General features: G+C 59.1%; 1 protein-coding gene across 1 annotated transcript in view; it reads left to right on the plus strand.

Annotated features, from left to right (window-relative positions):
- Positions 1 to 8,813: 8,813 nt before the first annotated feature.
- The window catches only part of NTN1 (netrin 1), a 104,701-nt gene continuing 92,670 nt past the window's right edge, over positions 8,814 to 20,844 (plus strand). The window contains exon 1 of the mRNA XM_075519191.1: positions 8,814 to 9,971. Coding sequence (XP_075375306.1) covers positions 8,948 to 9,971 — 1,024 coding nt within the window. The 5' untranslated portion in view covers positions 8,814 to 8,947. The remainder of the gene's footprint in view (positions 9,972 to 20,844) is intronic.

The raw sequence follows: 20,844 nt of genomic DNA on the forward strand, positions 1-20,844 counted from the left end.
TGAGCTCTGCTCCCGCTGCCTTACCACAAGTTCCGCTATTAAAAGGTTATAGCCACTCGAAGGCCACTTCATCCCAGCTTAATACATACTTAATTATAATTAGGTTAGGACAGCTGCCAAAAAGAGACCAAATGCTGCAAAGCGCTCTGGGTAAGGCTCCTGAAAAACACGTTTCCCGCAGTCCTGCCGGGGTGACATGCCTTCGCATGGGGCCAGGCACGGTCTCGGCAGCTTGCCTTTGCAAAGGCGGGTTGGGGGTGCCAGGAAGCCCCCTCAGCACTCGCCATGCCCCGTCTCATGACGAGAGGATACTCTGCTTAAGGAAGGTATAAACCCAAAACCTGGATGGCCATTTGCATGACCCTTCTTACCCAGACCCACGGATAAACCCAGCCTTGCTGGCTCAGTCCCTACAGATCCCCCACTTCTTCCCGAAGGGAACAGGATGCTTTCTGGAATATATATTTTTTTTAATTTTTAAACAAAGAAAGCAACAAAACACCCACTTCTTCTGCAATGCTGAAATACAGCCTGCCCCAGGACTGCCACAGTGGCAAATAGAGCTAAGCCCCATGAGCCCACTCATCACCGCAAAGCAAATGCTGAAGAAGAGTTAATTATTTGGCAAAGGAGTTATTAGGTGGTGGGAATTCAGAAGCTCTTGGGGACCCATGTTTCAATAACCCTGCTCCTTAGGTAGCTGAAATATGCCTGGCCCTGTCTGCCCTGGCCCCAGCCTCAGCCATGCGCCCTCCCTCTTACCCTGAAGCTCTGCCCAGGTTCGATCTTCACCTTAACACCAGCTTAAGAAGATCAAATTCCTTTTCACTGCTCTATTCTGAATCAACGGGGAGGAAAATTCCCAGCAAGACGATCAGCATTTCAGATCCCTGGCCTTTCACAGGTCCTATATAAAAGTAGGATCTCGGGTTCTCTTAAATGGTAGAAAATCTCTACATGGGCCATTTTCTTATGCCAAAGCCAAAGAAACTCCCACACTGGGCTGATGTCAAGAGTGTTCATTGTGCCCAGCAAACGTTTCTGTAGGGTAAGTGAGGAGTTGTCTCTGCTCCAGTTAGTTATTTTAAAGGGGCATTGCTCACTGCACGTTGCTCGCTGCCGTGTCCCTGCCCCTAGCAAGGCTGTGGTTTCACTATCCTGGCTGCTCTCTCTTTGCTCTGGGCAGTGTTTAGCCACTGCCATAACACGGACCAGATTCCCTCTCCATCTGGGTTCCCCTGGCACCAGAACGCTTATGTTTGAGTTGCTGCTCAGGTTTTGCTAAAGCTAGTCAAAGCAGCGAGTAAAAGGATCCATTTTCTTTGAGTAATACTGGCCTAAACTCAAGAGGAAGGGACCTTGCTGTTATCCCCCACCAAACAGGGCCCAGGGGCAGATGCTGCTGAATCAAGGCTGTTTTCCTCCCAAAATAGCAGCAGGCAGCTCACAGTGCCCGGGACTCCTTCGAGCTGCCGCATCAGGCAGCACCAGTCAGGCAGAGAAGCCCGCTCTGCTCTCGGCTCAGCTTTGCTCCTTCTCTGCGGGGAGCAAAGAAACTTTGCTTTGCTCCCTGCAGAGCTGCAGCACTTGCAAGAAAAAGTAGAAATAATTTAAAAAAGAGATGTTGAGGACAATTGATGACTGTGGAGGTCAGATTGCACCCAAGGATCCCACCCTGAGTGTCTTCCCTTCTGCTCCGTTTGCTGCCAATTACCCATAAACAAGAGCGGGGATGGGCAGGAGTGGGATCCCTGCTAGGCTCTTCCTTGGCGCAGGAAGGCAGCGGTCACCACGGGGCAGCCGGTGCTGGGGAGGTGGCATCCCTCTGCCCGAGGGACAGCCAGGGTCAGCAGCTGCTGTGAAAGCGCTTGAGTCCACCAAGCCTGGGTTGTCTCCAAACAGCACAGATGGGAAAGTCAGCAAGCCCCAAAGCCCCCTTCCATGGGGAGGGGAGGGACAGCTTGGAGTGGGGACACTAAACTGCTGTGCAAAAGCCGGTGTGCTGGGTACTTCGGGGCAGGAATGCTTACTCTGAGTCCCAAACAGCCTTAAGGCAGGGGATGGGAGCTGAGCTGGGCGGTCTCTTAGGTGGGTGCAGAGCCTGGGGTCCTCGGGGAGGTCTGTCTCCAGAGACCAGGGACAGTGGGGATTTGTGAATTGCTCTGACATCCCTCTGCAAGCCAGGGCCACAAATACTTGATATAAAGACAATAGTCCTAAAACCAGTAGAAAGTCCTTTGCAAAGGATGGACTTGCTCCCAGGTCCTGTGAGATCCAGGTGGATGCTTTGATCATCTAAAAATAAGATCTGCAGAATGGCTTCTGCTGCACCACTAAAGATTTGCGGGACAAACACTGCTCTTTTTTGTCTTATAGTTTACTGCACCGTGCCTTTCCAAAGCCCCACAAACTCAGCAGAAGTCTCTCTGGATGAAACATTTTACTAAATAAATCGGATGTCCCCATCCCCTCCTCCCCATGCAGATCCCCAGCAAAGTTTGTACATGAATCTGCCTCCTACAAGTCAAAACCTGTTTTCTTCTCCCCACATCTCCCATATCTCCCCCGAGCAGCAGAGTCCTCCAGATCCATGAAACTGGGGTTACATTGCTGGTACCCAGAAACATGCAGGGTTTATTCCCTCCACCGGTGCAGGTGGTCCTGCCAGGCCTCCATCAGTTCATTGCAGTGAGATTTCTTCAGCTGTGCCGGGGCGTTCCAAGCAGATCGAGCTCCCAGTTCACTTCTGGTATTTTTTTCCTGTTGAGCTCAGAACATTGTTGTAAGGTCACTGTGCTCCTCTTGTCCCACTCCCTGTAATATATTGCTCAGAAAAGTAATTTTACCTTGGAAATAGCTTGAAAATGTAGGGTAGCCTTCTTTGGGATGCATAAGCAACTGAAGTCTGGAGGGTCCTTGTGTGTTTCTGGGTTATGCCATGTAACATCCACTTTTTCACCCTGATGATACCTCGGCAGTATGTCCAATGTACAGAATATGGCAGCATTTTCCAGGCTAAGCTGCATTATTTTTTGTTCTGCTACATCTGCACCCATCCAAATTAAACCATTGTTTCTGCAGAGAAGCACACAAATATATCACAGGGTTTAAAAATTTTACCACCAAGGAATGCCTCTGTTTTCTTGGGTATATTTGGTACCCGCGCTGCTGTATGTCCCTGCAGCGGCTGAATCCACCTGCACATCCCCAGGAGAGCATGAGCCATTTGGGTACCTGTTTGGTATGGCCGGGAGCTCTCCGGGCCGCTGTGTGTCAGGCTGGTCTGCTCAAAATAAATCGAATATTACACACAGAGTTTTCTAGTCTGCCTGCCCTAAAGAAACCATTTTGCAAGAGAAAATATAGTATTCCAGAGGCTTATCTCACTTGGTGGCAATTCTGGGTGTATAATTGAAAACCGAGTTGATCATTAGAGGTTCACAGAGATGCTGAATAGCCCAGTGTTCAGTGGTCTCTGCCAGCCACGGCCAATTTACATTAAAGGCTTGATTCCTTCTACAGCCCACTTCTCAGCCCCTGGGAAATCTCCTCGTTGCTTATTCCTCGTTTGCAAGGACTGTCTAGTGTAAGGAAAAGTCTTGCCTAGCTCTGCTCTCACTGCTGCCAGCAGTTCTGCCTGCGGTTTCGGCAGGCTGAACCGGGATGTCACTGGCCATGTGCATTTGCTGCAGAAGATTTAGCATCAGCCACATGTCCACCTCTCCCCCCACCAAAAATCGATAGCCAGACTCTACCCACCGTTCCCTAAACAATTTTTTTTTTGCACAAAATTTGCGCAATTTCTTTGCATAAATGAGAGGAGCCAGAGGTGTGCATTCCCAGGAACTGGGGAGAAAACTGGATTATGGGCCAGGGATCTACAAAGCGATGAGGGGCTGATGCGCAAATTACACTTGCTTGGGAGCAAAGCGTAAATATTAGAGCAACAATAATAACAATAACTGCCTGCCGAGAACCAAAGAGCTTTAGGGTGGAGGATTAAATGTCATGTGCAGATGTTGTGAACTGTGCTGGCAGAGAGACTGGGAAGAGCCAGAGGTGCCTCCTTGCCTAATTCCTTTGGGACATCTTGGGGACCGGCCAGTCTTTCTTCCCTTTCTCCGTGTTTTTGTAACTCTCCGAGCCATGCCAGGTATGCCTGTGCCCCGGGAAGTTATGGAAGAGCATCCCCGCACACACACGCTCCCTCTCCCTCCTCCGCCCCCCTCTCATCGCAAACACCACCGGCCCGCAAGCGGCGGCCGGTTCATCGCTCTTTGCATCCCCGAGGCGGCCCTTCGGAGCTCAGGCAATCATGAAACCCCCCGGGCTCCCTCCGCGGCGGCCCAGCCGCTGGCGAAGCGCCGCGGCAGACGTGGGGAGGGCCTGGCCGGAGCAGCGGGGCTGCCCCCTCCTCCGCCCCGGGGGCAGGTAGCGGCGAGCCCCGCCGGGAGCGCCCGGAGGGCGAGCGAGGGCGAGCGGCCGCGGCTGCCGAACCGGCTCCGGCTCCGGCTGCGGCTCAGCCCTGCCCGGGGACCCGCGGGGCCCGGCGGCCCCGGCGCTCCTCGCCCCGCCGGAGGTCAGAGACGCGGCAGCCGGCGGGGCCGCGCCGGGGCCGGGAGGAGGGAGCCGGAGCGGGACCCCGCGGGGTCTCCTCGCCCGCTCCGCCCGGCCGGGCCCGCTCCGCTGCCCCCTGCACCTGCGGGGTGAGGCGGGGGGACACCCCGGGCGGCCCCCGGTGCTCGGGTTTAAAAGATCGCGGAGATATTTTCACACCTCAAACCGCCGCCCCCCCTCCCCTCCAGCCCCCATCGCCTTGATTTAGCCCTTGGTAATTAATTTGGCATTTCAGAATAGCTACTGGGCTGGATAATGGCCTCATTCATCTCCCCAGCCTAATCTGAACAGAATCTGGAAGAAAAGCTTTCAGAAAGACAGAAACTGCCATTCGGCAACTGCTCAAAAGAACTGTCACTCCAGGGGAATAAATCGCTCCTGATTATTTCAACCCGGGTCTTCTCTGCTTTTCCAGCCGCTCCTGGTCCCCGCCGGGGGGACGGCCCCCAGATATTTGAGGAGGGGAAGATCTGGTTGGGCTTTCCCCCTCCCTTCTCCAAAACTCAAGGCCGGGCGATGGCAGGGGGAGGTGGGCCCGGGGCAGCGCATTGTTCCCGGGGAGGTGGACGAGCTCGGGCACCCGAAGCGATTTGACTTTTAAAACAGGCTCCGAGCGCCGGGGCCGCCTTTCCCCGCTGCCCCCGGTGGGGCTGAAATAAAGCCCTTCTCCTCTCTCCTTCGTCGGGGCTTCTCCCCGGCCAAATGCGGGGGGAAAGGGCCGCTCCGTTTTGCCTTGGACCGGCCCGGCCGTGCCCCGCGGCCGCTCAGCCCGTGTGCCCCGGTCCCGATGCAGGTACCGGAGGCGCTCCAGTCCCGGTGCTGGTACCGGCGATGCTCCGCTCCCGGTGCCGGTACCGGAGATACAGGAGATGCTCCGCTCCCGGTGCCGGTACCGGAGATACAGGGGATGCTCCGCTCCCAGTGTAGGTACCGGAGATGCTCCGACGCCGGTGGGAGCGAGAGCGCAGCGGGGTCGCACCGGGGCTGGAGCCGGCAAGGATCCGTCCCCTCCGAGCCAGGGCAGGGCCGGGGCTAGCTGGGGCTTAATGACAGGAAAATCAAATCCGAAGTGGGGGGCGAGCCGGGGTGGGGGGCACGGCCTGGTACCCCGAGCACCCCCCTGCTCCATCCCTCCGGGACGGCCCCAGGCCCCCCTGCCCCGGAGGGGCCGGACAGACTCGGGACCGGGCCTCGGGGAGCTGCGCCTCGGTCCCCGCGGAGCTGCTTACACGCATTTAATAGCTCGAGGGCGAGGTAATTAGAGGAAAGCCTCAGTAAATCACGTTAATGACCGCAAGAGCCATTACAAACCCCGGGGGTTGGGAAACACCGAATAAACCCAGACGAGAAGGGCAGGAGGGAGGCGAGAGCCGCAGCCTGCGCCCGGCCGCCGGGCTGCACGGTCCCCCCGTGCTCGGCAGCGCCGGATGGTTGTTAAATTAACACCCTGCTAATGGGATTAAGCAGCACCTCGGGTTTGCGGGGGAGTTTAGCGTGGGTCAGGTTTTCTTAGAACCCCCCCCATTTTTTGCTGCGGGACGATAAAGACCAACGTGGGCTGGAGGGGTCGGGGGGTGCCCTTTAAAAACTCTCCCGAATTTTAAAGAAACGCCGAAATTTCAGCCCTGCCCTGCGCCCGGGGCCGCCGAGAGCGTCGCGGGAGGTCGGGGGCAGCCGGAACCAAACCCGCATCTTCCCCCCGGGGAAACGCCGGTCCTCGCAGCGGCACCTGCTCTTCGCTCCGAGCCGGTCCCCGCGTGTCCCCCCGGGCACAGGAGCCCCGCACACGGTGGCGCCGGCCGCCCCGGCACGGCCCGGACACGGGCGGACGGAATCCCCGCGGGGAAGGGCTGGTCTCGGACACGCGTGGGCGGAGGAGAAGCACCGGGCGGGCAGAGCGGGGGCTCAGACACGACGAGCGGGGATGGTCATAGCAGGCACCCGGGGGGTTCACGGGTCCGGATTTGGGGCTCCTGTCTGGGCAAAGCGGACCTCGGGTCCCCGCCAGATGCACCGGCCACGGTGGCACCTCCGGCGGGTGTCACCTGGGCAGGCTCGGGGGGACACAGCCGAGGCTTGCCCCCATCCCGGGTGTGTCCCCACAGCCGGGGCCGAGCCGGGGAGAGCCCCCATGGGGTGGCGGTGTCCCCGGGGGGTCTCCCGCAGCCGCTCCCCCGGCCTGACCCCGACGGCCCGAGACAGTTTTGTCTGCATTCCTCTCCTCCATCCTTAGGGTCCCCCCCACAGATGGACGGGATCACCCCCCCACCCCCCCATCCTGCAAATCGGACTGGGCTGCGATTCAAGAGCGGGGAGAAAAATCTCTCTGGGGCTGAGATACACCGGGACTGGGCGTGTGTGTGACCCGGGTGTGCCGGGCTGCGTCCCTGGGCGGCTCGGGTGGGACCAGCAGGACTGGGACCCCCCCAAGTCCCGGGCCGACCGCATCCCCATACACACACACCTCTTCCTCCGGCGAAGGAGCAGCAAGGGCGTCGGGAGCAGGACGGAGGGGCTGTTTCCCGGGGAAGAGTTAACAAATCCCGGCAGCGGCGGGGCTGGGGGGGTGGGAGGGGGGGATCCGGGGGGAGCGATGGGGGCAGGGAGGCTGCGGAGCCCCGCTGCCCTGCAGGGAAGGCGGTTGCATTGCCAAAGACGCCCCGCTGGGCTAGCAGGCCCGGGAGCAGATTAATCAGGCACTAATTCAATTTACAACAACCACTTTTATTCAGCTCGGTGGCAAGGAATTCAAAGCGGGGATAGGGGCGGGCGGAGGGGAGGGGGCGGAGGCCGGCCTGGGGCTCGCCGCTGCCCGGGCAGCCCCCGTCCCCTCGGGCCGCCCCGCCGGGGCTCGCCGGGGAGGGGACCGCGCTGCCAGGGCCCGGCCGCTTGAGTGACACGGCGTGGGCAGCGCTCCGAGAGAGGGCACCTCCGTTGGAAAAATAAAAGTGCCCTTTTAATCAAGGAGGGAGGGAAGGGGGGCGAGCAGGGCGCCCGGGAGCCGCCGGAGGGAAACCCCTCCGCTCCCTCCCGGGACCATCTCTCCGGGATCTCGGCACCGTCCCCCGGGCCGGGGCAGCGGGCGGCGGCGTGTCCCCGGCCGGGATCACGGAGGGAAGAGCCGAGCCGCCGTGGATGCGGAGGAAGGCAGCCGTCGGGGGGCGGCCCGCCCGGCACCGGGGGTCCGCTGGGGCGGGCGGAAAGGGGAGCCCGGGGCTGGGGCACGGCCCGGTGCGGGACAAGTGCCGCCCTTTAACCCCTTCCTCGCTTTAAGGGGAGCGCCGACATGCTGCAAACCGGGGGGGAGCGGCGAGAGGCGCCGCGCAGCCCCTGCGCCCGGGCTGTCCCTGGGGCTCTGCCGGGGAAAAGGCCCCTTCACCGAGATCAGCCCCGTAAAACAACCTGCCGGGGGTCGCCAGGCCCCTTAGTTCCCGTGTCGTGCCCAAGGACTCGAGATTTCCCCCAGTTAAACTTCCCCGGCATCGGGGTTTCTTTCTCAGGGCCGACGGCTCCGGGCCGAGACCCGCCGGGAGCCCCCTCGGACCGGGCCGGTGCCCAGGCGGGCTCCGGGCTCCTGCACTGGACCGTGGCTCTGCCCCGGACCCCCCTCCCAATCCAGCTGAGGGGGTCAGGCCCTGTCTGGCCTGGTAGAGAAGGGGAGGCCAAGCAGCGACCAGCTGGGAGAGGGCCCGATCCTGTCCCTCTCGTCGTCCCCACAGGTACGCGGGGGTCTCCTCCCAGCCGGTCCCCCCCTCTCCCCGCCCCGTGCCCACGGAGCATCCCCAGCTGCTGGGGCGCAGGCAGCCCTGGCCTCCCCTAGCCCCGCCGGGGGCACACAGGGGCGGGGGGGAGAAGCAGGGCCCTTCCCCGGCTCCTCGGGGCGGCTCGGGAGCCCCGCGGCGGCGCTGGCGCCCATCGCCGCGGTGTCGGGGCGGGCTCCGTCCCTCTGCCACCCCCCCCCGCCCTCCCCGAGGCCCGTGCGTGTCTCTGGCTGAGCCGCCAGTGGATGTCGTTGTTCTGTTCCTTGAGCGCGATGTCACTCCTTTAGCATGACCTCAAACGCGGCGGGGGCTGGGACCGCCAGTCATTCTCCGTGCGAGAGCCGGGGCGGGAGGCAGGCGGGACCCAGCCCCGCCGACAGCCGCACTTTTGTGGTGCCGCCGCCGCCGCGGTCTCCCCTTTCTCCGCGGGGCTGGCCGCGGGGCGGGCGATGCTCCGGGCTCCCTGAGCCGCTGCACCGCGTCCGTCGGCCGAGTCGCCCCGCGGAGCTGCGCGCTAGAGCGGCGGCTCCCCTCCCGCCTCGCCCCACGCCGCGCGGAGGTTGCGCAGGATGCCGCGGAGGGGCGCGGAGGCGCCGCTGGCCCTGCTGCTGGCGGCGGCGTGGCTGGCGCAGCCCCTGCGCGGCGGCTACCACGGCGTGAGCATGTTCGCCGTGCAGACGGCTCAGCCCGACCCCTGCTACGACGAGCACGGGCTGCCCCGCCGCTGCATCCCCGACTTCGTCAACTCGGCCTTCGGGAAGGAGGTGAAGGTGTCGAGCACCTGCGGGAAGCCGCCGTCGCGGTACTGCGTGGTGACGGAGAAGGGCGAGGAGCAGGTCCGCTCCTGCCACCTCTGCAACGCCTCCGACCCCAAGCGCGCCCACCCGCCCTCCTTCCTCACCGACCTCAACAACCCGCACAACCTGACCTGCTGGCAGTCCGACAGCTACGTCCAGTACCCCCATAACGTCACCCTCACCCTCTCCCTGGGCAAGAAATTCGAGGTGACCTACGTCAGCCTGCAGTTCTGCTCGCCGCGCCCCGAGTCCATGGCCATCCACAAGTCCATGGACTACGGCAAGACCTGGGTGCCCTTCCAGTTCTACTCCACGCAGTGCCGCAAGATGTACAACAAGCCCAGCCGCGCCGCCATCACCAAGCAGAACGAGCAGGAGGCGGTCTGCACCGACTCGCACACCGACGTGCGGCCCCTCTCCGGCGGCCTCATCGCCTTCAGCACCCTGGACGGCCGCCCCACCGCCCACGACTTCGACAACTCGCCCGTGCTGCAGGACTGGGTGACGGCCACCGACATCAGGGTGACCTTCAGCCGCCTCCACACCTTCGGCGACGAGAGCGAGGATGACTCCGAGCTGGCCCGCGATTCCTACTTCTACGCCGTCTCCGACTTGCAGGTCGGCGGGCGATGCAAGTGCAACGGCCACGCGTCGCGCTGTGTCCGTGACCGCGACGACAGCTTGGTGTGCGACTGCAAGCACAACACGGCCGGCCCCGAGTGCGACCGCTGCAAGCCCTTCCACTACGACCGGCCCTGGCAGAGAGCGACGGCCCGGGAGGCCAACGAGTGCGTGGGTGAGTCCCACGCCACGGGCACGGACACTCCGGCAGACGCGGGGGGAAGGACGGGGAGAGGGCGCTGAGGTCCCCGGAAGGGCAGGGAGAGGGAGGGGAGAGTGAAGGACCCGGCAGGGGACCGAGAGCGACAGGCGGGGGCACATCCAGGACCCGGCAAGGGACCTTCAGGGACGGGGAGTGAAAGGCATGGGGACATGCAGGGACACGGCGAGCAGCGCGGGGACATCCAGGGACACGGCGAGCAGCGCGGGGACATGCAGGGACACGGGGAGCAGGACAGGGACACGGGGAGCAGGACAGGGACACGCAGGGAGATAGAGAGCAGGACAGGGCGAGGACACTTGAGGTACCCGGGAGCGTAGGGCAAAGGAGGGGACACCGAGGGACCCCGAAGCGTGGAGCAGGAGATGTGAAGGCATTCGAAAGCGCAGGGGATGGGACACCGAGGCGCCCGGCAGCGCAAGGCAGGGGACACTGAGGCACCCGGGAACGCACTGGTGACAACACCGAGGGACCCCGAGGTGCCGAGCAGGGAGCGTGGGGAACTGGGGACCGCCGGGCAGGGGACGGCGAGGCACAGGAATTTGGGGCAGGGGATATCGAGACCCTCGGAGGCGTGGGACGGGGGACACCGGAGGCACCCGGGGGAGCAAGGCAGGGGACACCGAGGCACCCGGGAGCGCAGGACGGGGGCCACCGGGGGACTCTGGAGCGCAGAGCAGGGGACAGCGGGAGACTCGGAAGCGCGGAGCAGAAGCACCAAGAAGCTCAGGAGAGGGGGGAAAGGACACTCAGGAAACCGGGAAAACACCGTTCGTGTCCGGAGAAGCGCTGAGGAGCCCTGGCTGGCTGGGAAGGGTCTCCTGCCCCGGGCAGCTCCCGGCCGGGGGTCCCCGGAGGGAGCGCGGTCCGGTCCGGGGACCCTGGAGCTCGCCGGCAGCCCTGCTCCTTTCCCCGGGACACCGGCTCAGAGCCCCGCCGCAAAGCCTCCAGCTCGCCCGAGAGGCTCCGTGCCCGGCCGGAACGGGGATGGGCTCCGGTCCCTCCCCGGAGGGAGAAAGCGGCCGGGCGCTGGGGAGGGCAGCTCGGCAAAGCCTGTGGCTCCCGGCGCTGCATCCTCAGGGGGTGCGGGCGGCCCCGGGGAGCGGTGGCGGGGCGGAGGGAACTTGAACGAGCCCCAAGGCCAAATGAGAACCGGGGAGCAGCCGGTTCGCTCCGTCTCGGGCGAGAAACCCGCGCCGTCCTGGCTGTCAGCGAGCTCCAGCCTCCGGGCTGTCCCCGAGGGGAGACGGCGCGTCCCTCGCCTCTGCCCGGGGTGACCAAGGGTGAAGGGTTTGGGGTGCTCTTCCCCTTGAGCCCCCGCACATCCCGCCGACGGCTCCCCCCGATCTTCCACTCCCTGCTCCCCAGCGGGATCCCCGTGCGCTGCCGGTGTCCTTCTCGCCGCGGTTTGGGGGGCCGGTGCCAGCCCCCGGGATGAGCCGTGTGCCGGTGCTGGGGGTGACCCAGCCCCGGGGTCTGGGATACGCCGGGGCTCGGCTCGGCTCGGCTCGGCTCGGCTCTCCGCGCCGGGACCCCCCGGCACCCGCCGCCCGCCCGCCGCCGCCTTGTTTACACGGAAAACACGGCCCCGTCTTCCAAAATATTTGCAGCTCCGACGATAGGAAAAAAACCTCGCCGAGCGGCCGGGATTGGGCTTTTGGTTTTTTGGGTTTGGTTTTTTTTTCTTCTCCTCCTTTTTTTTTTTTTTCCCCAAATCACAATCAGATGTGTCCCTTGCAGAGAACGCAATTTCTTCGCTGGCGCCTTCAACATCGAGGCACGGCCAAGCCTGGGTTATCTGGCGGGGAGAGCGGGGCCCGGTCCTGCAGCCCGGCGGCAGCGGGGCACACGCGGCGGCGGCGCCGGGGGAAGGTGCGGGGGTCCCGGCAGCGGACGGCCGTGCCTGCCCCGCGGGGCGATGCTCTGCCCCGGCCCGGAGCCTCCGCTCCCCGCCGGGCTGCGGCTCACGTCGGGGCGGAGCTGGAGCGGCACCGGAGCGGCGGCAGCGGGGGGAAGCGGCGGGGAGATGCTGTTTCCCGGAGGGGAAGGCGGTGGGTGCCGCTCGCATGTGCCAACAGCGCCGAGCCGGGGTTTATCTCCGGGTTTGCTTTTCTTCTGTCCCGGCGGGGTCCCTCTGCCCCGCAGCCTCGGGGATGGGACTCCACGTCGTGACTATTTCCCACCGCCGCCCCAGGGCGGGCCCAGCGCTGCCGCTTCCTCAGCAGCAAGTCCAGGGGAGCAGGAGGGGCTCGGCTCCCCCAAGGCTTCGGTCCCGTCTCACAGGCAGGGATGAATTCCCTGCGTGCGGAAAGTGAGTTACCGCTATTGGCGGTGCCATAAAATTTGGTGCGATCTCGGTGGACCCTTGGTCTACCCTGCAGGGTCCTGAAGTGCTCCTGAAAATGCTTCTGTTCGGTTATTATGCTGGCCCCGTGCACCTAGCAGCCTTCTCCTTTCCAATTTACTTCCAATAAAAAGGAAACGAGTTTCCAGTTTCCAGTAAAATGTGTGACTTTTGTGCCAGGCTTTGCATTTCAGACCATGCACAGTCCTAGCCGTGTCAGACTTCTGCAAACGAAAATCACTTAGTTTTTCCCTTTTCCACCGACTTTTCTGGGAAGTGAATGTTTTGCAAGGATGAAGCTACTGTAAAATAATTTTCCCCAGCCCGTTTCTGCTGCACATTCCCTGGGGCCATACCTATCAGTCTGCAAAACCAACCACAGCCAAACAACTGCGTGGCCCTGCCAAGCCCACACTGCCTGGAATAATCCCCCTAGATAAAGATCACAATAACCCTATTCAGCTCCCACCCACCTGCTCATGACCATCGGCCCACCCTGGTTTCTCTCCTAAATCCAGAGAGAAAGTCAGGCTTTGTGGTCACCCGAGGGCTATGGACCCAGCCTTGGCCGGGCAGGGGCAGGGGACGAGCGGTGAGGTGGTGGAGATGTTGCTGGCTGCACGCTGGAGGGATCTTCAACCGCCTGAGAGGGAAGCCAGAGGAGGCCAGACCCTCCTGAGCAGCAGTGGTGAGGGGGTAGGTGAATTAGCCAAATGAGCTGAATTTGCCCCAGGCAGTGGTGTGAGAACTGATTACAAATTTTTCCCTGAATTTGCTCTTTTTTTCTGGAAAATTGTTTTTTTCAACCAGGGAGAAAAATGATAGAATGTGTCTGCTTTGCTTAAAAATTTGGGTGTTTTCTTTGGTAAGTCCATTCCCCCTGCCAAAACCGAATCTTTGTTCCTATTCATGCTTATTTGGGTCTGAAAAAGAAACGCGCTGGAGTTTCTGACAAAAAGTCAAAATTTCCCACGGGAACGTTTTTCGCCAGCCAGATCTAATTTTTCTTTATCACTGCTTGCTGCCTGCAAGAACCCGGGCACCGCACACGGAGAGGACAGGGCCTGGCCCAAGGAGATGTTCTCCAGGGACCTGCTCCTGCAGAAGGAGCCCAGCCAGCAGAGCTTTTCACAGATTCAGGTTCCCATCAACTTTACCTGGCAAATAACTCATCCATGTAGAGCTTGGCCTTACAGGCCGGCTTTGGCCGGGTGCCTGGGAGCTAACATGCTCCAGAGAGGACACAGCTTGGAGGTCTGTTCTTCATCCTCCCTCTCTCCAGCGCCGCCGGGCCGGTTCCATTTGCTTAGCGTTGGTCCAGCCCAAGCCCCATGTCTCCAACCCAGTTTGTCCTGATGAAGCTTCCAGCTCCCCTGTGAGAGGAGACTGTAGCTGGAAAAGGCCCGAACTAAAATGTTGTCAGAGCTCAACTGCTGGTAAGCTTGTGTGGACACATGAAAATTCAGGCAGGGGCTTTGACCAGATTTAGCGACATCAAGAAAAATGCAATCGACACCATTCCACAATTTCTCACGAACCGCGGCGTTATTTTGAGTGCTAGAAATGAACACAGACAAGCACTGCTTTTGAATAATCCCTTTAGTTTGCATAAAATACCTTTGCATTTGCCTTGGCTGGGGAAAGCGCTACTAGACAAACCCAGGCTGCAGCCCGCTGACAGGCGCTTTGAGAACGACCTCCAGACTCGGTTCCCAGTGCCGGCTCTGGTGCTTCGCAGCCCTTTCCCCGCGGGGCTGGGAGATGCACCCGGCACCTGCACGTGTGTCTGACGTCAATGGTGTTTGCAGGTGCTGGGCGCCTCTCGGATTTTGGCCCTATGTGATACCTAGAGAGTGTTTAACAATAACAAGTGCGATTGCAGTGAGAGAAAGGAAACATACTGTGTTTTCAGATACAGGATTTGGCACAAGCCACTCGTGCAGCCTGGTGTTAGACAGGCTCTGCTCCACGGTGTGCTCTGCAGTAGAGTTCCCAGGCTGGGATGTGTCTCATGTCAGAGCAATTTGTGAGCAACTCTCTCCTCCAGCTAAAAGGAAACTTCATCTCAGACAAAGAGGGGACCAGGAACTACTAGAGAACAGCCTGCCAAACACTCCCAATGAAAAACTTCCTTCCAGACAAACCTGGGGCTTTATCATCTCAGCGGTGGTCCAGGGAGATATTTGCAGGGCAGTGCTTACTAAAACAGCCGGTGGACTCCCCTCCATCCTCATCACAACCAGGGAAATTAAATGCTTCCACAGCAGCATGCTCTTCTCGCTCTGGTCCTGCAGAGGGATGTAAGGATTGTAGGATTTCCTCTCAGGGAGTTCCTGGTGTCCTTTAGTAAATTTAGGTGATCCCTTTTCTTTAGCCTGCATTAATCATCTGCACTTAAAAAGCCTTCGTGACTCTCATCCCGTCTGTAAGTGTTTTCCCCAGGGTCAGCACAGTGGGTGTTAGGTAGCCCTACAAAACGATTCCTTCCCATTCCCCCTGAACTCTGAATGGGGCAAGGAGTCAAGCCAGTGGTGACTGATGCCTTCAGGCCCACGGGAGCGTGCGGGCAGCCGTTGCTCAGCTGGGCGAGCAGCTCCTGATGCCTGTCTGCAGGGTTGAGGCACCCCGGGAGCACGCAGCAGAGCGGGGAGTCAGGGCAAGTCCTGGAGCCACCGGTGGGTAACAATGGTTCACAGTGGCTGAGACCCATCAGCCCAGGAAGGACTGGTCCTTTCTGTCTTCCCCCCTTCCTGTGATGATTCAGGGCTTTGCAAACGGTCTGTCTCAGAGGGGGACAGAGGAAGAGAGGGCTCTGTCTGCAGCAGAGTGGCAAGGGGAGTGGGGGGTAGGACCAGCAGAGCTGGCAGAGACCTGGTCGGGCCGGGGCATATCCATTGCACCCTCTTCCCCTTTGGTTCCTGGCACCGTAGTGGGATGGGAGTCAGACAGGGGACTTAAGTGGCTTTGTAAATTCCTCTGTGAGGAGAAGGGGAGTCTGAGTGTCCCTGGCGTTTACCTTGCTTATCTCTTCCAAAGGGATGGGGAAGGTTGCAAGCATCTTTTCTCACCTTGTAAAGCAGCGACATTTCTTATCCAACCAAAGGGGCTCTGAGCAGGATTTTCAAGGTGCCCGTGCAGGATCCCCAGGGTGTAGCACCCTCCTGGCATGGATGCTGCTGCCTGGGGCTGGGCAGCACAGCGCAACTATGTCCCTAGCTTCAGCCAGCCAGGCAAGGCTGACAGGTGGATTTTGGAGCCGCTGTGTGCTGATACTACCCATTACCTTCTGAGGATATTAGGAATAGCCATAATTTCTGATATCCAGGCTTGTCTTTTCCCCCCGTGCCTCAGTTTCCCCATTTATAGAGAGTAGAGGGGGGCTGTGCAAAATGCTTTGGACTCGGGGTGAAAAAGGCATGAAGCGATATCATAGCATCCTTGTGTCTAGGGAAACACTGCGACTGAGGCAGCTTCACCAGTGACATCGCACCAGCCAGCAACTGGAACAGACCCTGTGCGGGCTGGACCTCTCGTGGCACCATGTGCTGTCCACGGAGCCACAGATCCTTTGCACCCCAGCCCTGGTTCAGCTCCCAGCGGGTTGTTCTGCATGGGGAATTGCATGAGCAATACTGTATTGCTGTATTGCTGAGCAGATGGGTGCTGTAGCCATAGAAATATGGGCCCATAAGCTGCTGAGACTCCCATTGTAGCCTCCCAAGCGGGCCTTGCATGGGCAGAGCTTTCTCACAGGCTTTTATTCTCAGGAAGCTTAAAGTTAAACTGATTTCCAACAGAAAGGTTTTTACACCAACAAACAAACAAACAAAAAAGCGCAGTTAAGGCTAAAACAAAACCAGGCTTGGCACTCTGGGTTGGACACTTGCCTTCCCTTGAGCTTGTCCATGGCTAATCTCTGCCCTCCTCTTTCTGGGCCAAAGCATGTCATCCTTATTCAGCCTACGCTGTCCTCGCTTCGGCAAACTCCCCATGACCGCCCGGGGGGACATGCTGCCTCTCCGAGGACGGAGCAAGAAGCACGTGAGGGCTCTTGAATCTCTGCTGCTTGTAGGGATCCTGCTTGTAGAAACACTCCTGGGGTTCTGGTTTTCCTACCTGGCCCGTGAATTGGGGGCAGCTGGGATGCATGAGCCTGTCTTTATATTCTTAATGTATCTCCCCTTCATCCTTGGGGAAGGGGGACAGACTTTCTGACCACGGAGGGTTGCTGCCTTCTTTGGCTCTAGATCTTTCCAGCCTCCCTTTTGGGATGCCCTGCTTTTTGGTACAGTGGTTTTGGATGCTCTTGCACTTATTAGGGGCTATTGCATGCAGGGGTTGGGCTATACAAGCAGAGTTTTCCTGGGTACCTTCTGGAGGATTTTGGGGTGCTGTGATGAGTTTCTTCCCCAGACAGTTTTGCGCTGGGGGACATGCAGGGTGAAGGAGGTCTTGGGTCAGGACGACTGGAACCAGCTGGTTACCTTCATAGCATTGCAGAGGTTGTACATAATTTTGCCCTGTGTTGCTGTCAAACGGCAGAAATAAACCCAAACCAGCCCCAGGACCCACCAAATGCAACATCCAACCTTTCCTAGAAAGCACTGACACAGCTGTCCGCAGTGCAGGACACACCAGCCCTCGCAGCAGCAGGGCTGAGCCCTCAACATGCGGGGGGGCTTTACAGCCCCCAGACTCAACCGCACCCCGATCATTTATTTGCAGCATGTTCATGATTGCACCAAACAGGTCCCCCCGATTTTTCAGGCAGCAGCAGGAGAGGTAGAGGTTTTGCTGCCAGGATCAGCCTGCACAGACGGCTTAGACCCGGGAAAAGGGTTCGGCAGTGGCGAAGCCCAGCAGTCACATCTGCTTCGTTCCAAGGGTGTCTCCGGAGCGGTGGCTGCTGTTTGGCCTTTGCTGCTGCAATCAGTGGGGGACATTTCCTTTGCATGGCCCGAGCTCCCCTCCCTGAGCATCCCTGCCAGATGCCCACTGCTTCCTGCAAGGCAGCGTGGTGGAGCTGGGGAGCCTGGCATGGCCGTGGGGCTCAGCCTGGCTCTGCAGCCCAGCGTTATGGGGGAGACGGGTCTGCACCTGAGCAGGAATCAAAGCACAGCTCATAAAAAAACAGGCCAGATCCTCATCCGGTGCAAACCCGGCTCTGTCCGGTAGCAGCGTCTCACCCCTGTTAACCACGCTCCAAAAAATCAGTTCCCTGACGGCTGGGACAGAGTTGCCTGGCTGAAGTGACGGGCAGGCTTTTAAAAAGATATCTGTATAATAGCTTTCATTTATAAGGGGATTAGGATGCCCTGGGGACTGATAAGGAGACAGGGAGGCTTTTCCTGCACTGAGCCGGTGCAGCCGAGGAGGCTGTTGGGGGGAGCGGAGCAGGGGGCTCGGCTGCTCTCGCTCCATCCCAGGCAGGAGCAGCCCGAGTTTGCAGCAGAGATCAGCGGCACAAAGGGGCTCAGCCACACGCCGGCTGGGAGTTTGCGTTAGGCTCATCAGAAGGCAGGGGATTAACTGGTGTGGAGGAAAAAATGTTGTGGTTTTTAGGTAGATACTAAAAAAATGGTTTCTGAGCTGGGAGAGCACAGGCACCCATGTTTGCGGAGAGTTGGGGAGGGAGTAGGCATGCAGCTCAGCTGGGAGCTTGATTTACGGATTTATTTTGAACAGCACTGGTTTTAGTGGAGACTGGAGTTTAAAAACTGTTGGAGTGATATGGCCAGAGAGACTGCTTCGTCCCGGGGCTCAGCGGGGATGGTGCTGGGCGAGGTCTCAGCTGGCACTGGAGGGACTGCTGCATCGACAGCGCAAACTAGGCACAAAATTGCTGCTGGTCACAACGTGCATCTCCTGTGCAAAGTGACCGCCGCGTTGCCGGGGAGTGCAGCAAGCAAAGCAAGCAATAGATAAGAAAAAAGCCCAGTTTCATGTCCCACACACAGCTGTGAAAGCAGGGAGGGTGCAGGCAGGAGTTTTCCTTTCAAACTTTTTCAAAGTGTCTTGTAAATGATGGGAGGGTTGAAAATTGTATCTGCATCTCCCTCCTTGATGGAGGATAGGAGGCTGGGGAAGGAAAAAACCTCTATTTCACACTCTCCTTGAAGTGCAGGGTCTTTCTAAATTATTTCACGGAGGGTTATGGGCTGGCAGGGACTTCTGGCTTTGCCCACTGGCCATTGTCACCCAGGTTGTGGTATCACCTGGAGAGGGACCCCCTCTTGTGCTGAGTCCAGCACAGGGACAGGGTGCCCTGGGGTGCTGCATGGGGAGCTGCAGCCCCCAGCCCCGCTCCTGTGATGTGCCCCTGCGGAGCTGGTAAAGGTAAAGGATGAGCCCAGGGGACCTGTGCCATCTTCTAACAAAAAAGAGCAGCAGGAAAGATTTTGTGGGCAGGTGAGCGGGAATGCTGGCGCAGGCGGGGGCAAGCAGCCTCAGGGGTGTCTTGGAGACAAACTTTTTCCCTTCTTGAGGGTCAAAGCTGCTGCATCTTCCCTGTTTGGGGAGAGGAGGGTAGAGAGCCAGGAGCCTACACCCAGCACCTCCAAATTCACCTGGAAAAGAGCAACAGCACCTCCAAATTCACCTGGAAAAGAGCAAAACCAACGTGAGGGGCAGGAGCAGCCAGGGCATTGACACAGGCTGTGAGCAGCCAGGCTCTGTGGGCTTGTTTTACAGCAAATTTGTTCTTTTTGACCTGCTGTGGGGAACTGCTGGGATGGGAAACACATTCTGATTGCAGAGAAGTAGACACAGATTCGATGATAGTGTATGATGGAGCAAGAAGAGAATTCCCCAATTTCTCAGGGCACTAGGGAGCGGGGAGATTTCTTTCCCCACCCTGTCCCAGGCGGGAATTAGAGAAGAAGTGCAGGAGGAGAGCTGCTGGCTCAGCAGTCCCCACTTTGCGTGGCTTGCTCTCCGGGCTGCGTGCCATATCCGTGCTGGGTCTGCGAGCTCCCAGCTTGCGCGAGGCGAAGCCCAGCTGTTCCGTCCCCGATCACCATCTTTACACACACCTGTGTACTCCAAGTCTGCAGATTTGGATGGGAAGATGGATGAGGAGTTCATGTCATCTTCCCCATGGTATTTCGGAGCCATCCATCACCTTGATCCCTACCAGTCTGCACTCTGCAGTGCCGCGTGGGTTATTGGGATTTGTGCTTCATCTTCACCGAGTATGACTGTTTTCATGGCAGCTCCTTGGGGTAAATGAATGCCCCTTAATGTCAGCCATCTGGATATTTAGGGTCCAGTCTTAGGCAGTCAGACCACAGTGGATGGAGAGAGCAAGGACAACGCATCTGATCAGAAAAAGGGATTTTTTTTACACCCACTGGGGATTGCCCAGTGCCCGGCGGCCCGGTGCAGCACCTTGGTTTGCTCTCACAGCCCCAGAAGTACTTTCCTTCAGGGTCCAGTGTATGATGTCTGGTTGGTCAGGAGATGCCCTGGGAAGAGCTGAGCCATGCGTGCAGGAGGGTGAGGGAGAGACAGCGCGGGCAGGCGAGACCTGAATCTCCCTGTTCTCATCCTCCTCTTCTTCATGCTAGACCTTCCCAAGACCCTGCTCCCCGTGCAGGGAGGCTCTGGCTCTTCCTGGACCACCGCAGCACGTAGTAATGCATAACCAGAAGGAGCCTGTTCCAGAAGCAAAGCCAGTCCTGGGGGATGTGACAGAGGTATCAGGACACTCTAAATGGAACAGGGAAGAAGGAAGATAAATGACGGGTAGAGCTCTGGATAGGAGAAAAAGGTCTGGTTTTAAAAATCAGCCATTGTGATGCATAAGATGAGCAGAGCAGCCCGTAGAGCATCCCTGGGATGGCCAAAGCCGGCTGCTCCCTCCCGGTGCTGGCAAGAGGCTGTTGTTTTCCAGCCTCATCTGATAAGCAGCGCAGAACCAGCCACGCAGCCGTCGTTCATTTTGCCTTCCTCTGGCGTTGCAGGCTGTCCCGAGCCAGGCTGTTTACTCCATCGTCCGCCCGCCCTTTTGCAATAGGGAGTCAGTTCTGGTTAATGTTGGAGATCGTAACGTGATTACCGAAAGTCTCATGAAATTAAATCACTTTGCTTCAAAGCAACCGGGGAGGGGGAGCGTCTCTCTGGCAGCAGGGATGGCCGAGCGGATATTGAAAGCAGACTGGTAGCCAGTATTGCATCGCACACAATTGAGCTCTGACAGTGTGAAGGCAAATACAAACAGCAGCTTGTGTTTGCCCACAAAGGCTCTGTGCACCAGTATCCCGGGCCCTGTACTTTACACCCTCGGCTCTTGGGCAAAAAGTCCTGGGAGGGTAGGAGGGAGGGAACTCCACTGAATATTTAGAAATGAATTGAACTGTGCAAACATGCCATTGGGAAGTTCTCAGTGTAACGCTTTGGATCAGCTACCCGCCGGGGCTGGAACACAACTGCTGGACTTGAAAGGGCGACTTTCACGCTGAAGCAAAACTGGACAAAAGAAGATAA

Source organism: Mycteria americana, chromosome 16 (assembly GCF_035582795.1).
Source record: "Mycteria americana isolate JAX WOST 10 ecotype Jacksonville Zoo and Gardens chromosome 16, USCA_MyAme_1.0, whole genome shotgun sequence".
Classification (NCBI taxonomy): Eukaryota; Metazoa; Chordata; class Aves; order Ciconiiformes; family Ciconiidae; genus Mycteria; species Mycteria americana.